Here is a 26,207-nt window from a genome sequence, read left to right on the forward strand (position 1 = left end):
GGAGTGGATATGGGGGCTCAGTGCGGACAGTATGTTTGGATAGGAAAGAAGACTCTGCACTTAGGGAGTGGATATGGGGGCTCAGTGTGGACAGTATGTTTGGATAGGAGGGAAGACTTTGCACTTAGGGAGTGGATATGGGGGCTCAGTGCGGACAGTATGTTTGGATAGGAAAGAAGACTTTGCACTTAGGGGGTGGATATGGGGGCTCAGTGTGGACAGTATGTTTGGATAGGAGGGAAGACTCTGCACTTAGGGAGTGGATATGGGGGCTCAGTGTGGACAGTATGTTTGGATAGGAGGGAAGACTCTGCACTTAGGGAGTGGATATGGGGGCTCAGTGTGGATAGTATGTTTGGATAGGAGGGAAGACTTTGCACTTAGGGGGTGGATATGGGGGCTCAGTGCGGACAGTATGTTTGGATAGGAAAGAAGACTTTGCAGTTGGGGGGTGGATATGGGGGCTCAGTGTGGACAGTATGTTTGGATAGGAGGGAAGACTTTGCATTTAGGGAGTGGATATGGGGGCTCAGTGTGGACAGTATGTTTGGATAGGAGAGAAGACTTTGCACTTAGGGAGTGGATATGGGGGCTCAGTGTGGACAGTATGTTTGGATAGGAGGGAAGACTTTGCACTTAGGGGGTGGATATGGGGGCTCAGCGCAGACAATATGTTTGGATAGGAAGGAAGACTTTGCAGTTAGGGGGTGGATATGGAGCTCAGTGCGGATAGTATGTTTGGATAGGAGGGGGTGGATATGGGGGCTTAGTGCAATGCAGTAACCTCCCCTGCCTTTGCTTTATCCTAGGACTAACACCACCAAGTTACATTAGGATAATCCCCAAACTGAAGTAAACTTTTCTCTAGTACAGCAACTTGTGTAATTCAATCATGCAAGATAGGGTGGCCAATCCCGGACCATTTTATTTCAATCCCGGGTATCTGGATTGAAAAATGGTCAATCCGGGATTGGCTTTTCCCTATGTGTCCACCCCCTCACCCCACCCTGCCCACATAACTCACCATACAACGAGGAGGGTGGGTGGGAAACATCCGTCTCTCTCGGTGGCGGTCAGAGCAGCGTGACCTGTGAATGCATGTCACACTGCGCAGGGGAGCCGGGAGGAGGGCAGCTTCCGAGCGTCCTGAGGACAATCAAACGCTGCCCGGATTAAAAAACAAAACAAAGGGCCAAATGATCCCTCAATCCCCGGGATTGGAGCTTCCAATCCCAGGATTGAATCCCGGATGTTTTTTGGCCTAAATCCCGGGATTCGCCACCCTAATACAAACTGTTTGCACTGCATTGAAATGTGTATCAGAAGACTTGGATTTTCTTTTTTTAACATGGATGTAAAATAAATAAACAACCAGAAAATTGACACTTACCTAAACACGACCCTGTCCCTATAAAACATACACTTGTAATCTGTAATCCCTCGTAACTTCACAGTTATGATAAGATCATCGTCTTTTTCGCACCAAAGGATTTCTGGGTGCAGGCTTTAAATGAAATACACAATGATCATTTTTATTTCATTTTCTAAAGTCATTCAGCTAAAGCTCAAAACTTATATAGAAGAAAGTAATTCTACATAGCATTGGTGCCTTTCTCTTAAACCCATGTGTGTAAACGCAAACCCTGGATTATTACCCTGTGCCATCTATCGGGAGGGAGCAGAATCTAAATGTATAGAAAGGCTCCGCTACCTTTCCTTCTCAGTTGTGCATCTAGTTATGTTCTCCAAGCAGATGACAAATACAAAAAGGAACTAGTAACTGTAAAATCACGGCAGAAGAGTACACTGCCTGAAAAACACCTTGGAACGCAGACACAGGAGGATTGTGCCAAACTTCTGAACATTACCTTTCCTCGATTTGGAATGCTCAATCCGGTGGCTATACAATGACCCTATCACAGAGCCTGTAATATATAGCCAATCCTTTCCATATGGGTCTTTTGAGTTAAGTCCCCTTTTTATGTTACCCAAAACATTGGAATTATACAAAGAAGAGTTGACCTTTGGAATGAAATCAAGAGCCATTTTGCGAAAGGACTTGTCTAAGTGCTACATCAGGCAAGAATATCTGTAGAACAAGTTCCTCCTAGCAGATGTAATGACCTGTAACAAGGATACTTCCGAGAAAGCCGCAGTAGATTGCAGTTTCTGGTGTGGTTTCAGCTAGAAGCTGATAGGTTAGTATATTATCTCTTTTCAAAAGTTGATAAATCTCCCCCTGTATGACTGGATTTTCTACAGTCTTTAATGAATGGGATAGGGACTAGATACAGATGCAGCCATGCTCATCTATCCTCCGTGTGGCGTGTAGTATGAAAAACTAGTCGCATTACATATGCCTGCGCTATGTCGCAGCGTGACGTATTCAGTCACAGTTTAATTAATTGAGTATTTGGCGGGTGCAATACTGGTGTTCGACCACCAGGTGTCTATTTTGAAAACCACCATTGCGCATGTGTGAAGTCTCTATTGTAAAGTTAAACGATGCTTGCAGTTTAAGAACTTTTTTTAATTTTTTTTTAGATGACCCCTACATGAAGTAGAAATGTGAACACACAAAAAGATTTGGTCAGAGTCTTCGACGCATACAAATGAAAGCACAGTTCAGAGTTCTAAACAGCTCTTTAAAAGAAAAAAAATCATTACAATCAGCAATAGAGTTGGGACACAGCACTATAAAAAAATGTTACAATGAGCGACATCACTATGTCACTGCAGGTGTCAATCACCTGTCTCCGTGGGTGTACACCATGTGTCTGAAGGAAGGTCATTGTGAGTTGAAGATGGCTGTGCAAGAAGTCTTGTGAAGTAGCCAGCAGTAGTAAGTCATCCAGATAGGGAAGTAGTCTGACTCTCCGATGATGCAGTCATGCTGCCATGACTGCAATAACTTTGGTAAAAATTCTGGGTGCCGTAGACCGTCCAAACGACAGTGCCTGGAATTAATAATGTTGATTGCCAACAGCAAAACGTAGATATTGCTGATGTGAGGGAGCAATAGGGATATGCAAATAGGCATCCTGTATATTCAGGTATACCATAAAGTCCCCATGTCCCATATCAAGTACTATGTATCGAAGGGTCTCCATGTGGAATTTGGGAACCTTGATAAACCGGTTTAGAGATATGAGGATGGGTCTGTGTGACCCGTTTGGCTTGGCCAATAGAAACTGGGAGGAATAATAGCCCAATCCTCGTTGAGACGGAGGAACCGGAATGATCACTGCTGATTGCAGGAGTGATTGTACAACCTGTTGCAGAATTAGCGCCTTTTGGGGTTCTGAGGGCGGACTTATGCAAAAGAACTGTGGGGGAGGGCATCTCTTGAATAAGACGCCGTACCCGTGAGAGACCACTTCTTGCACCCAGACATCTGAAGTGGTCAGAGTCCAGACATGCACGAAGTGAAGAAGACGACCTCCGACTCTGGGGTTCCCCAGGAGGAGGCCCGCCCCTTCAGGCTGCAGGCTTGTCAGTTTTTGCAGGAGGTTGACATACTGTCCAGGGTTGCTTGGCCTTGGGCTTAGCTTTAGTGGCAGTAGCTTGTCTGGGGAAAGCCTGACCTTTTGCTTTTCCTTGAGGGCGAAAGATACGAAACTTAGAACTACGACCACGCGGAGTTGGTGTGGACGGGAGAAAGGCAGTCTTGGCTGCAGCTAGTGCAGTGACAATTTAGTTTAATCCTTCGACAAACAACACCAGTGAAGGGTAGAAATTCAAGCGTGTTCTGGAATCAAGGTAAGCCTTCCAGAACGGAGCCAGAGAATGCGCCGTGCCAGTACAGAGGTGGTAGACGCCTTAGCTGCTGATACTCCTGCATCAGATGAGGCTTCATGTATGTAAGCAGCTGCTTGCCGCATAAGTATGATATGCAATCCTCAGATACATTTGAGGGAAATTCCTCCTCTTAGGCCTGCAACCATGGAGACAGCCATGGTTGGTCTGGTGACAGCACCGGTGAGAAAGAAAACAGACTTAAAACAATTCTCAATCCGTCTATTAGTAGGTTCTTTCAGTGATGCAAGCATAGTGACAGGTAGAATGGACATCTTAACAAGGCATGCAATATGCAAATCTACCGGAGGGGGAGCTTTCCACTTAGCACAATCCTCTGCAGGGATGGGGTAATGGGAAGCTGAGCATTTAGAAACTGGGAACATTTTACCCAGAGTTTTCCAGGCTCCAGTCTAATGGTCAGAATGAGGGAATTCAGACTTAACGATCTTATGTCTCTTAAAAACATGTTTTCTTAGCAACTGGCTCTGGCTCATCCTCAATGAGTTGAAGGATGTGTTTAAAAGCCTCAATAAAAAAGGGTATACCTCCACTGTGTCGGGAGAATCCTCTGTAAGGATGCATGAATCAGTGACAGACTGTGTACCCTCCCCTTCAGCTGAGGACTCAGAGGGGTATATGCAATTGCGGTCGAATTCCCGAAATTGTCGAATTTCGGGTCATTTTCGACCCAAAAAAAAAATTTGCCTATGCAATTCAGTGCTTTCCGACCAAAAAACGGACTTTCAAAATTCGACTTTTTGAAATTCGACTTTTTGCAAATTCGACTTTTCTGCAATGATATAAGTGCTGCAATTCGACCAAAGCATATTCAATTCAAGTTTGGAAATTCGACAGCAGTGCTTTTAGACAGCAAATTCGTCATTTTCAATCCGCCACACTTTGGAGGGTGAAAACAAATAAAAAAATTTTAAACATGTTTTTTTTTGTGGTTTTTTTTTTGGGAATAGCAGATCTATTTATATTAGAAGGGATTAGGTACTTTTTTTTTTGGAGGCACAAATATTATTTCTATATTTTTTAAAATATAATTTTTTAAATTTTTTTATTTTATTGCTGGAACGGTAAAATCCTAAAAAAAAATGGCGTGGGGTCCCCCCTCCAAAGCATAACCAGCCTCGGGCTCTTCGAGCTGGTCCTGGTTCTAAAAATGCGGGGAAAAAATTGACAGGGGATCCCCCGTATTTTTAAAACCAGCACCGGGCTCTGCGCCTGGTGCCAAAAATACGGGGGACAAAAAGCGTAGGGGTCCCCCGTATTTTTAACACCAGCATCGGGCTCCACTAGCTGGACAGATAATGCCACAGCCGGGGGTCACTTTTATGCCGTGCCCTGCGGCCGTGGCATTAAATATCCAACTAGTCACCCCTGGCCGGGGTACCCTGGGGGAGTGGGGACCCCTTCAATCAAGGGGTCCCCCCCCCCCAGCCACCCAAGGGCCAGGGGTGAAGCCCGAGCTGTCCCCCCCCATCCAATGGGCTGCGGATGGGGGGGGCTGATAGCCTTTTGTGATCATGAAAAGAATATTGTTTTTTCCAGCAGTACTACAAGTCCCAGCAAGCCTCCCCCGCAAGCTGGTACTTGGAGAACCACAAGTACCAGCATGCGGGAGAAAAGCGGGCCCGCTGGTACCTGTAGTACTACTGGAAAAAAAATACCCAAACAAAAACAGGACACACACACCGTCTACAGTAAAACTTTATTTCATACGTCGACACACACATACTTACCTATGTTCACACGCCGACATCGGTCCTCTTCTCCATGTAGAATCCACGGATACCTGAAAATAAAAGATCAATATACTCACCTCAACCAGGGTCCAGAGATAAATCCACGTACTTGTAGAAAATAACAAACCGGACACCCGACCAAACGGACTGAAAGGGGTCCCATGCTGACACATGGGACCCCTATCCCCGAATGCAGAGAGACCTCTCAGTGACAGCTGTCACTGAAAGGTCTCTAAAGCCAATCAGGAAGCGCAACTTCGGTGCGCTCACCTGATTGGCTGTGCGCTGTCTGAACTCAGACAGCGCATCGCACAGCCCCGTCCATTATATTCAATGGTGGGAACTTAGCGGCTAGCGGTGAGGTCACCCGCCGGTCAGCGGCTGACCGCGGGTTAACCCCACCGCTACCCGCAAAGTTCCCACCATTGAAAGTAATGGAGCGGCTTTGCGATGCGCTGTCTGACAGCACAGACAGCGCACAGCCAATCAGGTGAGCGCCACGGAAGTAGCGCTTCCTGATTGGCTGAAGGGACTTCAGTGACAGGAGTCACGTGATGTCCCGGCATTCGGGAGAAAGGGGTCTGATGTGTCAGCATGGGACCCCTTTCAGTCCGGTATGGAGCGGGTATTTGCGTTTTGTTTTTTTTACAAGTACGTGGATTTATCTCTCTGGACGTGGATTTATCTCTGGACGCTGGAAGGTGAGTATAATTTTTTCACAGGTACCTCGGATCGTCGGAGACCGTGGCAGTCGGCGTGTCAACATAGGTAAGTATGTGTGTGTCGGTAGTGTGTAATAAAGTTTTACTTTCACGGTGTGTGTGTACTGTTTTTATTTGGGTATTTTTTTCCCAGTAGTACTACAGGTACCATCGGGCCCGTTTTTCTCCCGCATGCTGGTACTTGTGGTTCTCCAAGTACCAGCTTGCGGGGGAGGCTTGCTGGGACTTGTAGTACTACTGGAAAAAACAATATCTTTTTATTATCACAAAAGGCTATCAGCCCCCCCATCCGCAGCCCATTGGATGGGGGGGGGGACAGCTTCGGGCTTCACCCCTGGCCCTTGGGTGGCTGGGGGGGACGGACCCCTTGATTGAAGGGGTCCCCACTCCCCCAGGGTACCCCGGCCAGGGGTGACTAGTTGGGTAGTTAATGCCACGGCCGCAGGGCACGGCATAAAAGTGACCCCCGGCTGTGGCATTATCTGTCCAGCTAGTGGAGCCCGATGCTGGTGTTAAAAATACGGGGGACCCCTACTCTTTTTGTCCCCCGTATTTTTGGCACCAGCACCAGGCGCAGAGCCCGGTGCTGGTTTTAAAAATACGGGGGATCCCTGCCCAATTTTTCCCCTGCATTTTTAGAACCAGGACCAGCTCGAAGAGCCCGAGGCTGGTTATGCTTTGGAGGGGGGACCCCACGCCATTTTTTTTCCGGGTTTTTCCCGTTATTTCCCGTTTTTTAAAATCGCGGCAAAATCCGCCAAATCGGCCGATTTTCGCCCGCGATTCTGGCGAATCCGTTTTTCATTGAATATGGTGAATTCCGGCAGCCACCTGCCGGAATTCACCTGGCGAATTTAGTCGAATTAAAAAACGGCGAAAAATTGCCGCGATTCGCCGTGAATTGCATATACCCCAGAGTCTGATATAGCAGTGGAGGGAGAGGAAGGAGTCCGTGTAGTGTACTTTCCCGGTACTAAACCGTCCTCTAACATTCTCTGCAATGATAGGGACGTTTGGGCTAAACTCTGAACCGCAGTATTAAGTGTATCTACTTCAAGGTGGGTTAGCCACCGGGACTATATTAGGCAGTGCTAACAGAGGAGGTCCAATAGAGGGAGTTAACGGATTCACTATGGTAACCAGTAACTGAGTGAAACAGGCCCATGGCAGTTCTTGGGTAGGTGCTGGGGATGTGGATTGGGCAGGAGATGTATAACAGTTCACAAAGAGCCCATCCTGAACCACATCCTGTGCAGTTAATCCTGCAGAGCACAATCTACATGACAAACACTGGGATGTCAGGCTGTTTGTGACTTTTACCTTTGGCAGACATAGCTGCAGTAATATGGAGTCACCCACATGCACAATAATAAACAAGGCTGTGGTAGCCTGATGTAGTATGTGATAATGTTCAGCAGTAACGCTGAAACTGTATAAAGATTAGCATGAAACACCTAGTCCTTTACAGGGCAGAGGAAAAATAGGAATTTAATACCAACCAGTAATTCATTTTTTCCTAGTCCGTAGTGGATAATGGAGTCTTGTACTTTAGTACCATGGGGTATAGATCGGGTCCACTGGAGCCTTGGCACTTTAAAACTTTTAGTGTGTGTATGTGTGTGCTGGCTCCTCCCCTTTATGCCCCTCCTACCAGACTCAGTCTAGGAAAACTGTGCCCGAGGAGACGGATATAGCCTGAGAGAAGAAAAATACAACAGCGGTGAGGCAACAAGCCAACACACAACCAGAAATGAAAGGAGGGAGCTAACCAGAACAGAGGATAGCAATCCAACCGAACCCGGATAGCACAGCTATCACAACAACAGAATGGGACCGCAACGCCGGTCCAACCCAATACTTACACAGGTAAGCAGGAACGAAGCACTAAGGCGGGCGCCCAGTATCCACTACGGACTAGCAGAAAAGGAATTATCGGTAGGTATTAAATTCCTATTTTCTCTTAGGTCCTAGTGGATACTGGGGTTTTGTACTTTAGTACCATGGGGAAGTCCCAAAGCTCCCAAACGGATGGGAGAGTGCTGAGACCCCTGTAAAACCACCTGACCAACTGAAGGTCATCCCTGGCCAAGGTATCAAACCTGTAGAATTTAACAAATGAGTTTGAACCAGACCAAGTTGAAGCTCGGCACAACTGTAGGGCCGTGACACCACGGCAGACGCCCAGGAAGAGCCCACCGACCTCGTCAAGTGGGCCTGAATAGACGTCGGCAAAGGCAGAGGCGCCGAAGTGTAGGCCTGTTGAAGGGTCAACCGGAGCCAACGAGCAATAGATTGCTTCGAAGCTGGACAACCAATCTTGGAGGCATCACAAAGGACAAACAGCGAGTCAGATTGCCGATGACGGGCCATCCTTTTGACATAAAGCTTCAGAGCCCTGACCACATCCAGGGACTCAGGACCACCGGAAGCGTCAGACAACACCGGAAACCACAATAGGTTGATTCACATGAAAAGCTGACACCGCTTTCGCCAAAAACTGAGGATGGGTCTTAAGTTCCGCCCTGTCTGCATGAAAAATCAAATAAGGACTCTTCCAGGAAAGGGCCCCTAATTCAGAGACACGCCTGGCAGACACCACAGCCAATCACATCACCGTCTTCCAGGTGAGAAATGTCAATTCTACCCTATGTAAGGGTTCAAACCAATCTGATTGGAGAAAGGACAGAACCACATTTAGGTCCCACTGAGCTGTGGGAGGTTCAAAGGGCGGTTGCATAAGAATAACACCCTTCAGGAAAGTCTGTACTTCAGGCAACATGGCAAGTTGACACTGAAAGTAAAGAGCGCCGAAATCTGGACTCTGATGGAGCCCAAACGTAGGCACAAATCCACTCCTGCTTGTAGGAAAAGTAGAAAACGACCAATTCTGATTTCCACGGGAGAGACTTATCTACTCTCACACCAGGCAACATACTTTTTTCAGTTACGATGATCATGTTGATCAATCTTCCTGGCCTGGGCCATGGTGGAAATAACCCGGGAGGGAAGGCCCTTTCTCGCTAGAATATCCCTCTCAACTTTCAAGCCGTCAAACGTAGCAGCTGTAAGTCTGGATAGACAAACAGACCTTGCTGAAGAAGATCGTTTTGGAGTGGCAGAGGCCAGGGATCCTCCAGAGACATGGCCAGGAGGTCTGAGTAACACGCCCATCAAGGACAATCCGGGGCAAGGAGAATTGCCAGAACGCTTTCCCTTCTTAGCCTTGTTGAGCACCCCTGGGATCAGCGGTAGAGGAGGGAACAGGTACACATACGGGTACGTCTACGGTGTCGTCAGCGCGTCCACTGCTACAGCCTGCGGATCCCTTGTTCTGGAACAGTAACGGCATAGCTTCTTGTTGAGACGAGAAGCCATCAGATCCATCTGCGGACAGCTCCACCGGTGAATTTACTGTTGAAACACCTGGGGATGTAGGCCCCATTTCCCCAGATGGAGGTCGTGCCTGCAGAGGAAGTCTGCTTTCCAGTTGTTCATTCCTGGAATGAATATGGCTGAGATGGCCGTTGCGTTGGCCTCCGCCGCCCAGAGGAGGATTTTCGACACCTCTGACATTGCTGCTCTGCTTCTTGTTCCTCCTTATCGGTTTATGCACGCCACCGCTGTGGCGTTGTCCGATTGAACCTGGATGGCCTGACCCTTCAGGAGATAGGAGGCTTGTAGAAGAGCATTGTAAACTGCCCTGAGTTCCAGGAAGTTTATCGGTAAACGTCGATTCCTGAACGGACCATAACCCTTGGAACTGGGCCCCTAGGGTCACCGATCCCCAACCCCGGAGGCTGGCATCCGTTGCCAGTAGAATCCACGAGTGGATATTGAAACATCTACCCTCTACCAGGTGAGGAATTTGGAGCCACCATAATAGAGAAAACCGGGCTTTCGGAGACAAGGTCACGGCCTGATGCATGTGAATGTGAGCACCCGACCATTTGTCTAGCAGATCCAGATGAAATGGTCGGGCATGAAACTTCCTGTATTGGATTGCCTCGTACGCAGCCACCATCTAGGCTAGCACTCAGATGCAAAAATGTATGGACACCCTGCGAGGATTGAGCATCGAGCGGACCATAGCCTGGATAGTCAAGGCCCTGTCCATCGGGAGAAATACCTTTTGAGACACCGTATCCAGTATCATTCCCAGGAACTGAACACGTTTGGTCGGTTCCAGGTGAGGATCTCTGAAAATTTAGGATCCACCTATGATCCGTAAGCAGGCGAGTCGTCAGATCGATGCTGTGTATTAGACGCTCCCTTTTTTAGGAGATCGTCCAAGTAGGGCACTATGTTCACTCCTATCATGCGCAGTTGCAGCATCATCTCCACCATGACCTTGGTAAATACCCTCGGAGCTGTGAATAATCCAAAGGGTAAGGCCTGAAACTGGAAATGGACGTCCAATATGGCGAACCTGAAGTAAGCCTGATGGATGGGGGGCCACATGGGAACGTGTAGGTAAGTATCCTTGACATCCAGAGACACCAGGAACTCCCCCTCCCCCAGATCGGACACCCCCGCCCACAGGGATTCCATTTTGAATTTGAACACCCGCAGATACAGGTTGAGAGACTTCAGGTTCAAGATGGGCGCATCGTACCATCTGGTTTTGGAACGACAAAAAGACTGGAGTAAAAAACCCCGGTTGCGTAATGGAGGCGGTACAGGAATTACCACCCCTGTCTGCAAAAGCATTAGAATAGCCTCTTGCAAGGTAACTTTTGCTGTGGGTAAAGCTGGTAAGCCCTACTTGAAAATCCGTGAGGAGGGAGTGCTTGAAATTCCAGCCGGTATCCTTGGCAAATGAGGTCCCTCACCCAAGAGTCCCAGCAGGACTCCGCCCACATGTGGGTGAAGTGTTGAAGGTGAGCACCTACCTGAAAGTCGCCTCGCCGCTGGGGCCAACCGTCATGCGGAAGGCTTAGCGGCAGGAGATCCGGCGGTCTGGTCCAGGGAGACAGCAGGTGCAGGTTTACAGGACTTACCACGAGATCCCCTGGAAGTGGTGGCGACCCCTCGGCCCCTGCCTCTGAACCTTGCCACACGAAAGGACTTGAAGGAGGGTCCAGTGTAAGATTGTCTAGCAGGTGGCGCAGCTGCCGACGGCAGATAGGTAGACTTACCCGCCGTTGCTTGGGAGATCCATTTAGTTAATTTGTCTCCAAACAAGGCATCACCTGTAAAGGGAAGATTTTCTACACCCTTTTTGGAGTCAGTGACAGCTGACCACTGACGTAACCCGAAACAGCCATAGCAGTAGTGCGGCCATATATCTTACACAACTCTTTAATAACTTCTTCCAAAAAATTTGCAGCATCCTGTATATGTTGCAGTAGAGTAATGATCTCATCCGGGGGTACAGAGTCTAAACCGTCAGTAACAGTAACAGACCACCTGACTACCGCCCTGAAAATCCACCTACAAACTATTACACTGAGGAAGCCGCCGATGCCGGAGGGTAGGCGGAGAAACGCGTTTGGAGACTCTGGAGATCATTGTGGATACTCTTTATGTTTTTGCGCTACCACCGTTGTGGCTTGCTGAAGCGCTCTCACCAGCGCACGCTGTGCAGAGGAGAGCGGAGATCTGTTGGGATAAGCATCACACTATACAGCTGCTGCTGCGGCCGACTGAAGTGTCCCACTAGCTCATGCTGTGTTAAGGAGAGGGATCCACATATCGGAGAGGGCTGCCCAGATTCCCATCATCAATTGTTGGGAGAGGCTGCCATGCCTACAGCATTCTGATTAGAGGTATTAAATTGGGTACATAGTGCATTGTACTCTAGGTGGACTTTGGGACTCTCTGACTATAGACATTGTCATCAATTAATCGCTCTGTGGCTCTATCCATACTAACAGCTGAACTACTAATCAATTGTCCATCAATTAATTGCTTTGTGGTTTAATTCATATTAACAACTGAACTACTAATCAATTTATAGTTATTAACAACTAACTTGATAATATATATGGACGGTAACCATTATAAAGGAGACCCATTTGTGGTATTAACCATACTAACCTACAACAAGTGACTGGGTTGAAATATATGGACCTTATCCATTATAAAAGAGGAGACTCATTTGATATATCCACCCTGCTTGATTAACCTCAAACAGCTGATTACAAATTAACAGCTGCACCGTTTACTATATGTTTAGTGCTTTAACAAACAGCTTGCTATGACCAATGGACATTATCTATAGTTACAAGAAAAATACTCACATCTGTTTGTCTTAACATCTACTCTGTTTGATTAACATCTTGTTGATAGTGTTTGGGCGGACTGGTTTAATGCTATATATCTTTTGACCACTGTGTTATAGTGAATATCTAGGGATTCCAGGAATAAGAACTCCCATTAAAGGGACAAAGACAGAGGCGGAACTACCGCCAGTGCAAGCAGTGCGTTGCACTGGGGCCCGCCTCTGTCCAGGGGCCCAAGCATGTAATGAGTCAAATTGACTCATTACATGCCGCTGTGCGCTGCGGGCAACCGCTGCCCGCAGCGCACAGCCGCCCACAGAGGAGAGGAGCAGCGGCACGGACGGGGGAAGGAGGAGGAGGGAGGTGGAGCCGCAGCAGCGCTTTGTTAATGGTGGAGGCGCTGCTGCCCCTCTGCTTCACTATAGGCTGTCTTCCGAGAGCAGCCTATAGTGAAGCAGAGGGGCAGCAGCAGCAGCGCCTCCACCAATGACACAGCGCTGCTGCGGCTCCCTCCTCCACCTCATTCTCTACTGCCCGGGAATCGTCTGACGCTGCACCGAGGAGCCTGAGCCAGCGGAGAGGGTAAGTATAATTCTTCTTTCTGTCTTTCTTTCTCTTTTTCTTTCTTTCCTACAAAAAAGCGGGACTGTGTGCCGCAATGTGTAAAAAAGGGGAATCTACCTGGCGCAATGTGTAAAAATGGGGAATCTGCCTGCCGCAATGTGTAAGAATGGGGAATCTGCCTACCGCAATGTGTAAAAATGGTGAATCTGCCTGCCGCTATGTGTAAAAATGGGGAATCTGCTTGCCGCAATGTGTAAAAATTGGGAATCTGCCTGCCGCAATGTGTAAAAACGGGGAATCTGCCTGCCGCAATGTGTAAAAACGGGGAATCTGCCTGCCGCAATGTGTAAAAATGTGGAATCTGCCTGCCGTAATGTGTAAAAACGGGGAATCTGCCTGCCGCTATGTGTAAAAATGGGGAATCTGCCTGCCGCAATGTGTAAAAAGGGGGAATCTGCCTGCCGCTATGTGTAAAAATGGGGAATCTGCCTGCCGCTATGTGTAAAAACGGGGAATCTGCCTGCCGCAATGTGTAAAAACGGGGAATCTGCCTGCCGCAATGTGTAAAAATGGGGAATCTGCCTGCCGCAATGTGTAAAAAGGGGGAATCTGCCTGCCGCAATGTGTAAAAATGGGGAATCTGCCTGCCGCTATGTGTAAAAATGGGGAATCTGCCTGCCGCAATGTGTAAAAAGGGGGAATCTGCTTACCGCAATGTGTAAAAAGGGGGAATCTGCCTGCCGCTATGTGTAACAAGGACACGCTGTCTGCCGCAATGTGTAAAAAGGGGGAATCTGCCTGCCGTAATGTGTAACAAGGGCACGCTGTCTGCCGTTATGTGAAAAAAGTGTACGCTGTCTGCCGCTATGTTTAACAAGGGCACGCTGTCTGCCGTTATGTGAAAAAAGTGTACGCTGTCTGCCGCTATGTGTAACAAGGGCACGCTGTCTGCCGTTATGTGTAAAAAGGGGACGCTGTCTGCCGTTATGTGTAAAAAGTGCACGCTGTCTGCCGTTATGTGTAAAAAGGGCACGCTGTCTGCCGTTATGTGTAAAAAGGGCACGCTGTCTGCCGTTATGTGTAAAAAAGGGGGACGCTGTCTGCCGTAATGTGTAAAAATGGTGAATCTGCCTGCCGCTATGTGTAAAAATGGGGAATCTGCTTGCCGCAATGTGTAAAAATTGAGAATCTGCCTGCCGCAATGTGTAAAAACGGGGAATCTGCCTGCCGCAATGTGTAAAAATGTGGAATCTGCCTGCCGCAATGTGTAAAAAGGGGGAATCTGCCTGCCGCAATGTGTAAAAATGGGGAATCTGCCTGCCGTAATGTGTAAAAACGGGGAATCTGCCTGCCGCAATGTGTAAAAATAAGATTTTACTTACCGATAAATCTATTTCTCGTAGTCCGTAGTGGATGCTGGGACTCCGTAAGGACCATGGGGAATAGCGGCTCCGCAGGAGACAGGGCACAAAATAGAAGCTTAAGGATCAGGTGGTGTGCACTGGCTCCTCCCCCTATGACCCTCCTCCAAGCCTCAGTTAGGATACTGTGCCCGGACGAGCGTACATAATAAGGAAGGATATTGAATCCCAGGTAAGACTCATACCAGCCACACCAATCACACCGTACAACTTGTGATCTGAACCCAGTTAACAGTATGATAAACGCAAAGGAGCCTCTGAAAAGATGGCTCACAACAATAATAACCCGAATTTTTGTAACAATAACTATATACAAGTATTGCAGACAATCCGCACTAGGGATGGGCGCCCAGCATCCACTACGGACTACGAGAAATAGATTTATCGGTAAGTAAAATCTTATTTTCTCTGACGTCCTAGTGGATGCTGGGACTCCGTAAGGACCATGGGGATTATACCAAAGCTCCCAAACGGGCGGGAGAGTGCGGATGACTCTGCAGCACCGAATGAGAGAACTCCAGGTCCTCCTCAGCCAGGGTATCAAATTTGTAGAATTTAGCAAACGTGTTTGCCCCTGACCAAGTAGCTGCTCGGCAAAGTTGTAAAGCCGAGACCCCTCGGGCAGCCGCCCAAGATGAGCCTACTTTCCTTGTGGAATGGGCTTTTACTGATTTTGGCTGTGGCAATCCTGCCACAGAATGTGCAAGCTGAATTGTACTACAAATCCAACGAGCAATCGTCTGCTTAGAAGCAGGAGCACCCAGCTTGTTGGGTGCATACAGGATAAACAGCGAGTCAGATTTTCTGACTCCAGCCGTCCTGGAAACATATATTTTCAAGGCCCTGACAACGTCAAGCAACTTAGAGTCCTCTAAGTCCCTGGTAGCCGCAGGTACCACAATAGGTTGGTTCATGTGAAATGCAGCAACCACCTTAGGTAGAAATTGAGGACGAGTCCTCAATTCCGCCCTGTCAGAATGAAAAATTAAGTAAGGGCTTTTATATGATAAAGCCGCCAATTCTGACACACGCCTGGCTGAAGCCAAGGCTAACAGCATCGACACCTTCCATGTGAGATATTTTAAGTCCACAGTGGAAAGTGGTTCAAACCAATGTGACTTTAGAAAACTCAACACCACATTGAGATCCCAAGGTGCCACTGGAGGCACAAAAGGAGGCTGTATGTGCAGCACCCCTTTTACAAATGTCTGAACTTCAGGTACTGAAGCCAGTTCTTTCTGGAAGAAAATCGACAGGGCCGAAATTTGAACCTTAATGGACCCTAATTTTAGGCCCATAGACAGTCCTGTTTGCAGGAAATGAAGGAAACGACCCAGTTGAAATTCCTCTGTAGGGGCCTTCTTGGCCTCACACCACGCAACATATTTACGCCAAATGCGGTGATAATGTTTTGCGGTTACGTCCTTCCTGGCTTTGACCAGAGTAGGAATGACTTCTTCTGGAATGCCTTTTTCCCTCAGGATCCGGCGTTCAACCGCCATGCCGTCAAACGCAGCCGCGGTAAGTCTTGGAACAGACAAGGCCCCTGCAGTAGCAGGTCCTTTCTTAGAGGTAGAGGCCACGGTTCGTCCGTGAGCATCTCTTGAAGTTCCGGGTACCAAGTCCTTCTTGGCCAATCCGGAACCACGAGTATAGTTCTTACTCCTCTCCTTCTTATGATTCTCAGTACTTTTGGTATGAGAGGCAGAGGAGGGAACACATACACTGACTGGTACACCCACGGCGTTACCAGAGAGCGTCCACTGCTATTGCCTGAGGGTCCCTTGACCTGGCGCAATATCTGTCCAGTTTTTTGTTTAGACGTGACGCCATCATGTCCACCTTTGGTTTTTCCCAACGGTTTACAATCAGGTGGAAGACTTCTGGGTGAAGTCCCCACTCTCCCGGGTGAAGGTCGTGTCTGCTGAGGAAGTCTGCTTCCCAGTTGTCCACTCCCGGAATGAACACTGCTGACAGTGCTATCACATGATTTTCCGCCCAGCGAAGAATCCTTGCAGCTTCTGCCATTGCCCTCCTGCTTCTCGTGCCGCCCTGTCTGTTTACGTGGGCGACTGACGTGATGTTGTCCGATTGGATCAACACCGCCGGACCCTGAAGCAGAGGTTTTGCTGGACTTAGGGCATTGTAAATGGCCCTTAGTTCCAGAATGTTTATATGAAGAGATGTTTCCATGCTTGACCACAAGCCCTGGAAATTCCTTCCCTGTGTGACTGCTCCCCAGCCTCTCAGGCTGGCATCCGTGGTTACCAGGATCCAATCCTGAATGCCAAATCTGCGGCCCTCTAGTAGATGAGCACTCTGCAGCCACCACAGGAGAGACACCCTTGTCCTTGGCGACAGGGTTATCCGCTGATGCATCTGCAGATGCGATCCGGACCATTTGTCCAGTAGATCCCACTGAAACGTTCTTGCATGGAATCTTCCGAATGGAATCGCTTCGTAAGAAGCCACCATTTTTCCCAGGACCCTCGTGCACTGATGCACTGAGACCTGGCCTGGTTTTAGGAGGTTCCTGACTAGCTCGGATAACTCCCTGGCCTTCTCCTCCGGGAGAAACACCTTCTTCTGGACTGTGTCCAGAATCATTCCTAGGAACAGTAGACGTGTCGTTGGAATCAGCTGCGATTTTGGAATATTTAGAATCCACCCGTGCTGACGTAACACTACCTGAGATAGTGCTACTCCGACTTCTAACTGTTCCCTGGATCTTGCCCTTATCAGGAGATCGTCCAAGTAAGGGATAATTAAAATGCCTTTTCTTCGTAGAAGAATCATCATTTCGGCCATTACCTTGGTAAAGACCCGAGGTGCCGTGGACAATCCAAACGGCAGCGTCTGAAACTGATAATGACAGTTTTGTACTACAAACCTGAGGTACCCTTGGTGAGAAGGGTATATTGGGACGTGGAGATAAGCATCTTTGATGTCCAGAGACACCATATAGTCCCCTTCTTCCAGGTTCGCTATCACTGCTCTGAGTGACTCCATCTTGAATTTGAACCTTTTTATGTAAGTGTTCAAGGATTTCAGATTTAAAATTGGTCTCACCGAGCCGTCCGGCTTCGGTACCACAAACAGCGTGGAATAATACCCCTTTCCTTGTTGCAGGAGGGGTACCTTGATTATCACCTGCTGGGAATACAGCTTGTGAATGGCTTCCAAAACTGCCTCCCTGTCGGAGGGAGACTTTGGTAAAGCAGACTTCAGGAACCGACGAGGGGGAAACGCCTCGAATTCCAGTTTGTACCCCTGCGATACTACCTGTAGAATCCAGGGATCCACTTGCGAGTGAGCCCACTGCGCGTTGAAATTCTTGAGACGGGCACCCACCATATCTGAGTCTGCTTGTAAAGCCCCAGCGTCATGCTGAAGACTTGGCAGAAGCAGGGGAGGGCTTCTGCTCCTGGGAAGCGGCTGCATGGTGCAGTCTTTTTCCTCTTCCTCTGCCCCGGGGCAGAAAGGAGTGGCCTTTTCCTCGCTTGTACTTATGGGAACGAAAGGACTGAGTTTGAAAAGACGGTGTCTTTTTCTGCTGATGTGAAGTGACCTGGGGTAAAAAGGTGGATTTTCCAGCCGTTGCCGTGGCCACCAGGTCCGATAGACCAGCCCCAAATAACTCCTCCCCTTTATACGGCAATACTTCCATGTGCCGTTTGGAATCCGCATCCCCTGACCACTGTCGCGTCCATAACGCTCTTCTGGCAGAGATGGACATAGCACTTACTCTTGATGCCAGGGTGCAAATATCCCTCTGTGCATCACGCATATATAGTAATGCATCCTTTAAATGTTCTATAGTTAACAAAATATTGTCCCTATCCAGGGTATCAATATTCTCAGTCAGGGAATCCGACCATGCGACTCCAGCACTGCACATCCAGTCTGAGGCGATTGCTGGTCGCAGTATAACACCAGTATGTGTGTATATACTTTTTAGGATATTTTCCAGCCTTCTATCAGCTGGTTCTTTGAGGGTGGCCGTATCAGGAGACGGTAACGCTACTTGTTTAGATAAACGTGTGAGCGCCTTATCTACCCTAGGGGGTGTTTCCCAACGCGCCCTAACCTCTGGCGGGAAGGGATATAATGCTAATAATTTTTTAGAAATTAGCTGTTTTTTATCGGGGGAAACCCACGCTTTATCACACACCTCATTTATTTCCTCTGACTCAGGAAAAACTATTGGTAGTTTTTTCACACCCCACATAATACCCTTCTTTGTGGTACTTGTAGTGTCAGAAAGGTTCAATGCCTCTTTCATTGCCGTGATCATGTAACGTGTGGCCCTACTGGACATTACGTTTGTCTCGTCACCGTCGACACTAGACTCAGTATCTGTGTCAGGGTCTGTGTCGACCCACTGAGGTAACGGGCGTTTTAGCGCCCCTGACGGTGTCTGAGACGCCTGGACAGGCACTAATTGATTTGCCGGCTGTCTCATGTCGTCAACAGTTTTTTGCAAATTGCTGACATTATCACTTAATTGTTTAAATACAATCATCCAGTCAGGTGTCGACTCCCTAGGGGGTGACATCACCAACACAGGCAACTGCTCCGCCTCCACATCATTTTCCTCCTCATACATGTCGACACACGCGTACCGACACACAGCACACACACCGGGAATGCTCTGATAGAGGACAGGACCCCACTTAGCCCTTTGGAGAGACAGAGGGAGAGTCTGCCAGCACACACCCAGCGCTATATATATATACAGGGATAACCTTATATAAGTGTTATTCCCTTATAGCTGCTGTTATTATCGTTATTTGCTGCCAAAAATGCCCCCCCTTCTCTTTTTTACCCTGATTCTGAAGCAGGACTGCAGGGGAGAGTCAGGGAGCCGTCCTTCCAGCGGAGCTGTGAGGGAAAATGGCGCTTGTGTGCTGAGGAGATAGGCTCCGCCCCTTCACGACGTCCTTATCTCCCGCTTTTTTGTGTAAAAATGGCAGGGGTTAAAATACATCCATATAGCCCAGGAGCTATATGTGATGTATTCTTTTTGCCACCTAAGGTATATACTGTTATATTGCGTCTCAGGGCGCTCCCCCCCAGCGCCCTGCACCCTCAGTGACCGGAGTGTGAAGTGTGCTGAGAGCAATGGCGCACAGCTGCGGTGCTGTGCGCTACCTTAGTCTGAAGACAGGATGTCTTCTGCCGCCGATTTCACCGGACCTCTTCGTCTCTTCTGGCTCTGTAAGGGGGACGGCGGCGCGGCTCCGGTGACCCATCCAGGCTGAACCTGTGATCGTCCCTCTGGAGCTAATGTCCAGTAGCCTAAGAAACCCGATCCACTCTGCACTCAGGTGAGTCCGTTTCTTCTCCCCTTAGTCCCACGATGCAGTGAGCCTGTTGCCAGCAGGACTCACTGAAAATAAAAAAACCTAAACTAAACTTTTATTCTAAGCAGCTCAGGAGAGCCACCTAGATTGCACCCTTCTCGGCCGGGCACAAAAATCTAACTGAGGCTTGGAGGAGGGTCATAGGGGGAGGAGCCAGTGCACACCACCTGATCCTTAAGCTTTTATTTTGTGCCCTGTCTCCTGCGGAGCCGCTATTCCCCATGGTCCTTACGGAGTCCCAGCATCCACTAGGACGTCAGAGAAAATGGGGAATCTGCCTGCCGCAATGTGTAAAAAGGGGGAATCTGCCTGCCGCAATGTGTAAAAATGGGGAATCTGCCTGCCGCTATGTGTAAAAATGGGGAATCTGCCTGCCGCAATGTGTAAAAAGGGGGAATCTGCTTGCCGCAATGTGTAAAAAATAAGATTTTACTTACCGATAAATCTATTTCTCGGAGTCCGTAGTGGATGCTGGGGTTCCTGAAAGGACCATGGGGAATAGCGGCTCCGCAGGAGACAGGGCACAAAAAGTAAAGCTTTTTCAGATCAGGTGGTGTGCACTGGCTCCTCCCCCTATGACCCTCCTCCAGACTCCAGTTAGGTACTGTGCCCGGACGAGCGTACACAATAAGGGAGGATTTTGAATCCCGGGTAAGACTCATACCAGCCACACCAATCACACCGTACAACCTGTGATCTAAACCCAGTTAACAGTATGATAACAGCGGAGCCTCTGAAAGATGGCTTCCTTCAACAATAACCCGAATTAGTTAACAATAACTATGTACAATTTATGCAGATAATCCGCACTTGGGATGGGCGCCCAGCATCCACTACGGACTCCGAGAAATAGATTTATCGGTAAGTAAAATCTTATTTTCTCTATCGTCCTAGTGGATGCTGGGGTTCCTGAAAGGACCATGGGGATTATACCAAAGCTCCCAAACGGGCGGGAGAGTGCGGATGACTCTGCAGCACCGAATGAGAGAACTCCAGGTCCTCCTTAGCCAGAGTATCAAATTTGTAAAATTTTACAAACGTGTTCTCCCCTGACCACGTAGCTGCTCGGCAAAGTTGTAATGCCGAGACCCCTCGGGCAGCCGCCCAAGATGAGCCCACCTTCCTTGTGGAGTGGGCCTTTACAGATTTAGGCTGTGGCAGGCCTGCCACAGAATGTGCAAGTTGGATTGTGCTACAGATCCAACGAGCAATCGTCTGCTTAGACGCAGGAGCACCCATCTTGTTGGGTGCATACAATATAAACAACGAGTCAGATTTTCTGACTCCAGCTGTCCTTGCAATATATATTTTTAATGCTCTGACAACGTCCAGTAACTTGGAGTCCTCCAAGTCACTTGTAGCCGCAGGCACTACAATAGGCTGGTTCAGATGAAATGCTGACACCACCTTAGGGAGAAAATGCGGACGAGTCCGCAGTTCTGCCCTGTCCGAATGGAAAATCAGATATGGGCTTTTGTAAGATAAAGCTGCCAATTCTGACACTCTCCTGGCAGAAGCCAGGGCTAGAAGCATGGTCACTTTCCAAGTGAGATATTTCAAATCCACCTTATTTAGTGGTTCAAACCAATGAGATTTTAGAAAGTCCAAAACCACATTGAGATCCCACGGTGCCACTGGAGGCACCACAGGGGGCTGTATATGCAGCACTCCCTTAACAAAGGTCTGGACTTCAGGGACTGAAGCCAATTCTTTTTGAAAGAAAATCGACAGGGCCGAAATTTGAACCTTAATAGATCCCAATTTGAGACCCATAGACAATCCTGATTGCAGGAAATGTAGGAATCGACCCAGTTGAAATTCCTCCGTCGGAGCACTCCGATCTTCGCACCACGCAACATATTTTCGCCAAATTCGGTGATAATGTTGCACGGTTACTTCCTTCCTTGCTTTAATCAAAGTAGGAATGACTTCTTCCGGCATGCCTTTTTCCTTTAGGATCCGGCGTTCAACCGCCATGCCGTCAAACGCAGCCGCGGTAAGTCTTGAAACAGACAGGGACCCTGCTGAAGCAAGTCCCTCCTTAGAGGTAGAGGCCACGGATCTTCCGTGATCATCTCTTGAAGTTCCGGGTACCAAGTCCTTCTTGGCCAATCCGGAACCACTAGTATCGTTCTTACGCCTCTTTGCCGTATAATTCTCAATACTTTTGGTATGAGAGGCAGAGGAGGAAACACATACACCGACTGGTACACCCAAGGCGTTACCAGCGCGTCCACAGCTATTGCCTGCGGATCTCTTGACCTGGCGCAATACCTGTCCAGTTTTTTGTTGAGGCGAGACGCCATCATGTCCACCATTGGTCTTTCCCAACGGGTTACCAGCATGTGGAAGACTTCTGGATGAAGTCCCCACTCTCCCGGGTGAAGATCGTGTCTGCTGAGGAAGTCTGCTTCCCAGTTGTCCACTCCCGGGATGAACACTGCTGACAGTGCTATCACATGATTCTCTGCCCAGCGAAGAATCCTTGCAGCTTCTGCCATTGCACTCCTGCTTCTTGTGCCGCCCTGTCTGTTCACATGGGCGACTGCCGTGATGTTGTCCGACTGGATCAACACCGGTTTTCCCTGAAGCAGAGGTTCTGCCTGGCTTAGAGCATTGTATATTGCTCTTAGTTCCAGAATGTTTATGTGAAGAGACGTTTCCAGGCTTGTCCATACTCCCTGGAAGTTTCTTCCTTGTGTGACTGCTCCCCAGCCTCTCAGGCTGGCGTCCGTGGTCACCAGGATCCAATCCTGTATGCCGAATCTGCGGCCCTCCAATAGATGAGGACTCTGCAACCACCACAGAAGAGACACCCTTGTCCTTGGAGACAGGGTTATCCGTAGGTGCATCTGAAGATGCGACCCTGACCATTTGTCCAACAGATCCCTTTGGAAAATTCTTGCGTGGAATCTGCCGAATGGAATTGCTTCGTAAGAAGCCACCATTTTTCCCAGGACTCTTGTGCATTGATGTACAGACACCTTTCCTGGTTTTAGGAGGTTCCTGACAAGCTCGGATAACTCCTTGGCTTTTTCCTCCGGGAGAAAAACCTTTTTCTGAACCGTGTCCAGAATCATCCCTAGGAACAGCAGACGAGTTGTCGGCATTAACTGGGATTTTGGAATATTCAGAATCCACCCGTGCTGTTTTAGCACTTCTTGAGACAGTGCTAATCCCATCTCTAGCTGTTCTCTGGACCTCGCCCTTATTAGGAGATCGTCCAAGTATGGGATAATTAATACGCCTTTTCTTCGAAGAAGAATCATCATCTCGGCCATTACCTTTGTAAAGATCCGAGGTGCCGTGGACAATCCGAACGGCAGCGTCTGAAACTGATAGTGACAGTTTTGTACAACGAACCTGAGGTACCCCTGGTGTGAGGGGTAAATTGGAACGTGGAGATACGCATCCTTGATGTCCAAGGATACCATAAAGTCCCCCTCTTCCAGGTTCGCTATCACTGCTCTGAGTGACTCCATCTTGAACTTGAACTTCTTTATGTACAGGTTCAAGGACTTCAGATTTAGAATAGGCCTTACCGAGCCATCCGGCTTCGGTACCACAAAAAGAGTGGAATAATACCCCTTCCCTTGTTGTAGAAGAGGTACCTTGACTATCACCTGCTGAGAGTACAGCTTGTGAATGGCTTCCAAAACCGTCTCCCTTTCGGAGGGGGACGTTGGTAAAGCAGACTTCAGGAAACGGCGAGGTGGATCTGTCTCTAATTCCAACCTGTACCCTTGAGATATTATCTGCAGGATCCAGGGATCTACCTGCGAGTGAGCCCACTGCGCGCTGTAATTTTTGAGACGACCGCCCACCGTCCCCGAGTCCGCTTGAGAAGCCCCAGCGTCATGCTGAGGCTTTTGTAGAAGCCGGGGAGGGCTTCTGTTCCTGGGAAGGAGCTGCGTGTTGCTGTCTCTTCCCTCGACCTCTGCCTCGTGGCAGATATGAATAGCCCTTTGCTCTCTTATTTTTAAAGGAACGAAAGGGCTGCGGTTGAAAAGTCGGTGCCTTTTTCTGTTGGGGAGTGACTTGAGGTAGAAAGGTGGATTTCCCGGCTGTAGCCGTGGCCACCAAATCTGATAGACCGACTCCAAATAACTCCTCCCCTTTATACGGCAAAACTTCCATATGCCGTTTTGAATCCGCATCGCCTGTCCACTGTCGCGTCCATAAAGCTCTTCTGGCCGAAATGGACATAGCACTTACCCGTGATGCCAGTGTGCAGATATCCCTCTGTGCATCACGCATATAAAGAAATGCATCCTTTATTTGTTCTAACGACAGTAAAATATTGTCCCTGTCCAGGGTATCAATATTTTCAATCAGGGACTCTGACCAAACTACCCCAGCACTGCCCATCCAGGCAGTCGCTACAGCTGGTCGTAGTATAACACCTGCATGTGTGTATATACTTTTTTGGATATTTTCCATCCTCCTATCTGATGGATCTTTAAGTGCGGCCGTCTCAGGAGAGGGTAACGCCACTTGTTTAGATAAGCGTGTTAGCGCCTTGTCCACCCTAGGAGGTGTTTCCCAGCGCTCCCTAACCTCTGGCGGGAAAGGGTATAATGCCAATAATTTCTTTGAAATTATCAGCTTTTTATCAGGGGCAACCCACGCTTCATTACACACGTCATTTAATTCTTCTGATTCAGGAAAAACTATAGGTAGTTTTTTCATACCCCACATAATACCCTGTTTAGTGGTACCTGTAGTATCAGCTAAATGTAACGCCTCCTTCATTGCCAAAATCATATAACGTGTGGCCCTACTGGAAAATACGGTTGATTCGTCACCGTCACCACTGGAGTCATCGCCTGTGTCTGGGTCTGTGTCGACCGACTGAGGCAAAGGGCGTTTCACAGCCCCTGACGGTGTTTGAGTCGCCTGGACAGGCACTAATTGATTGTCCGGCCGCCTCATGTCGTCAAACGACTGCTTTAGCGTGTTGACACTATCCCGTAGTTCCATAAATAAAGGCATCCATTCTGGTGTCGACTCCCTAGGGGGTGACATCCTCATATTTGGCAATTGCTCCGCCTCCACACCAATATCGTCCTCATACATGTCGACACACACGTACCGACACACAGCAGACACACAGGGAATGCTCCTAACGAAGACAGGACCCACTAGCCCTTTGGGGAGACAGAGGGAGAGTTTGCCAGCACACACCAAAAGCGCTATATATATATCAGGGATAGCCTTATAATAAGTGCTCCCTTATAGCTGCTTTGTTATATCAAAATATCGCCATAAATATGCCCCCCCCTCTCTGTTTTACCCTGTTTCTGTAGTGCAGTGCAGGGGAGAGACTTGGGAGCCGTCCTGACCAGCGGAGCTGTGAGAGGAAATGGCGCCGTGTGCTGAGGAGATAGGCCCCGCCCCTTTTCTGGCGGGCTCGTCTCCCGCTATTTAGAAAAATTAGGCAGGGGTTAAATATCTCCATATAGCCTCTAGGGGCTATATGTGAGGTATTTTTAGCCTTTATAGGTAATCATTTGCCTCCCAGGGCGCCCCCCTCCCAGCGCCCTGCACCCTCAGTGACTGCCGTGTGAAGTGTGCTGAGAGGAAAATGGCGCACAGCTGCAGTGCTGTGCGCTACCTTTTGAAGACTGCAGGAGTCTTCAGCCGCCGATTCTGGACCTCTTCTGACTTCAGCATCTGCAAGGGGGCCGGCGGCGCGGCTCCGGTGACCATCCAGGCTGTACCTGTGATCGTCCCTCTGGAGCTTGATGTCCAGTAGCCAAGAAGCCAATCCATCCTGCACGCAGGTGAGTTGACTCCTTCTCCCCTCAGTCCCTCGCTGCAGTGATCCTGTTGCCAGCAGGAATCACTGTAAAATAAAAAACCTAGCTAAACTTTTTCTAAGCAGCTCTTTAGGAGAGCCACCTAGATTGCACCCTTCTCGGCCGGGCACAAAAATCTAACTGGATTCTGGAGGAGGGTCATAGGGGGAGGAGCCAGTGCACACCACCTGATCTGAAAAAGCTTTACTTTTTGTGCCCTGTCTCCTGCGGAGCCGCTATTCCCCATGGTCCTTTCAGGAACCCCAGCATCCACTAGGACGATAGAGAAAGGGGGAATCTGCCTGCCGCTATGTGTAACAAGGACACGCTGTCTGCCGCAATGTGTAAAAAGGGGGAATCTGCCTGCCGCTATGTGTAACAAGGACACGCTGTCTGCCGCAATGTGTAAAAAGGGGGAATCTGCCTGCCGTAATGTGTAACAAGGGCACGCTGTCTGCCGTTATGTGAAAAAAGTGTACGCTGTCTGCCGCTATGTTTAACAAGGGCACGCTGTCTGCCGTTATGTGAAAAAAGTGTACGCTGTCTGCCGCTATGTGTAACAAGGGCAC

General features: G+C 48.7%; 1 protein-coding gene across 4 annotated transcripts in view; it reads right to left on the bottom strand.

Annotated features, from left to right (window-relative positions):
• Positions 1-26,207, bottom strand: part of TDRD12 (tudor domain containing 12) — a 614,823-nt gene that overhangs the window by 41,089 nt on the left and 547,527 nt on the right. For all 4 annotated transcript variants that reach the window (XM_063958365.1, XM_063958363.1, XM_063958366.1 and 1 more), the window contains one exon: positions 1,391-1,504. In XM_063958365.1, coding sequence (XP_063814435.1) covers positions 1,391-1,504 — 114 coding nt within the window. The remainder of the gene's footprint in view (positions 1-1,390; positions 1,505-26,207) is intronic.

The sequence above is a fragment of the Pseudophryne corroboree genome, chromosome 3 (genome assembly GCF_028390025.1).
Source record: "Pseudophryne corroboree isolate aPseCor3 chromosome 3, aPseCor3.hap2, whole genome shotgun sequence".
NCBI classification, from domain to species: domain Eukaryota; kingdom Metazoa; phylum Chordata; class Amphibia; order Anura; family Myobatrachidae; genus Pseudophryne; species Pseudophryne corroboree.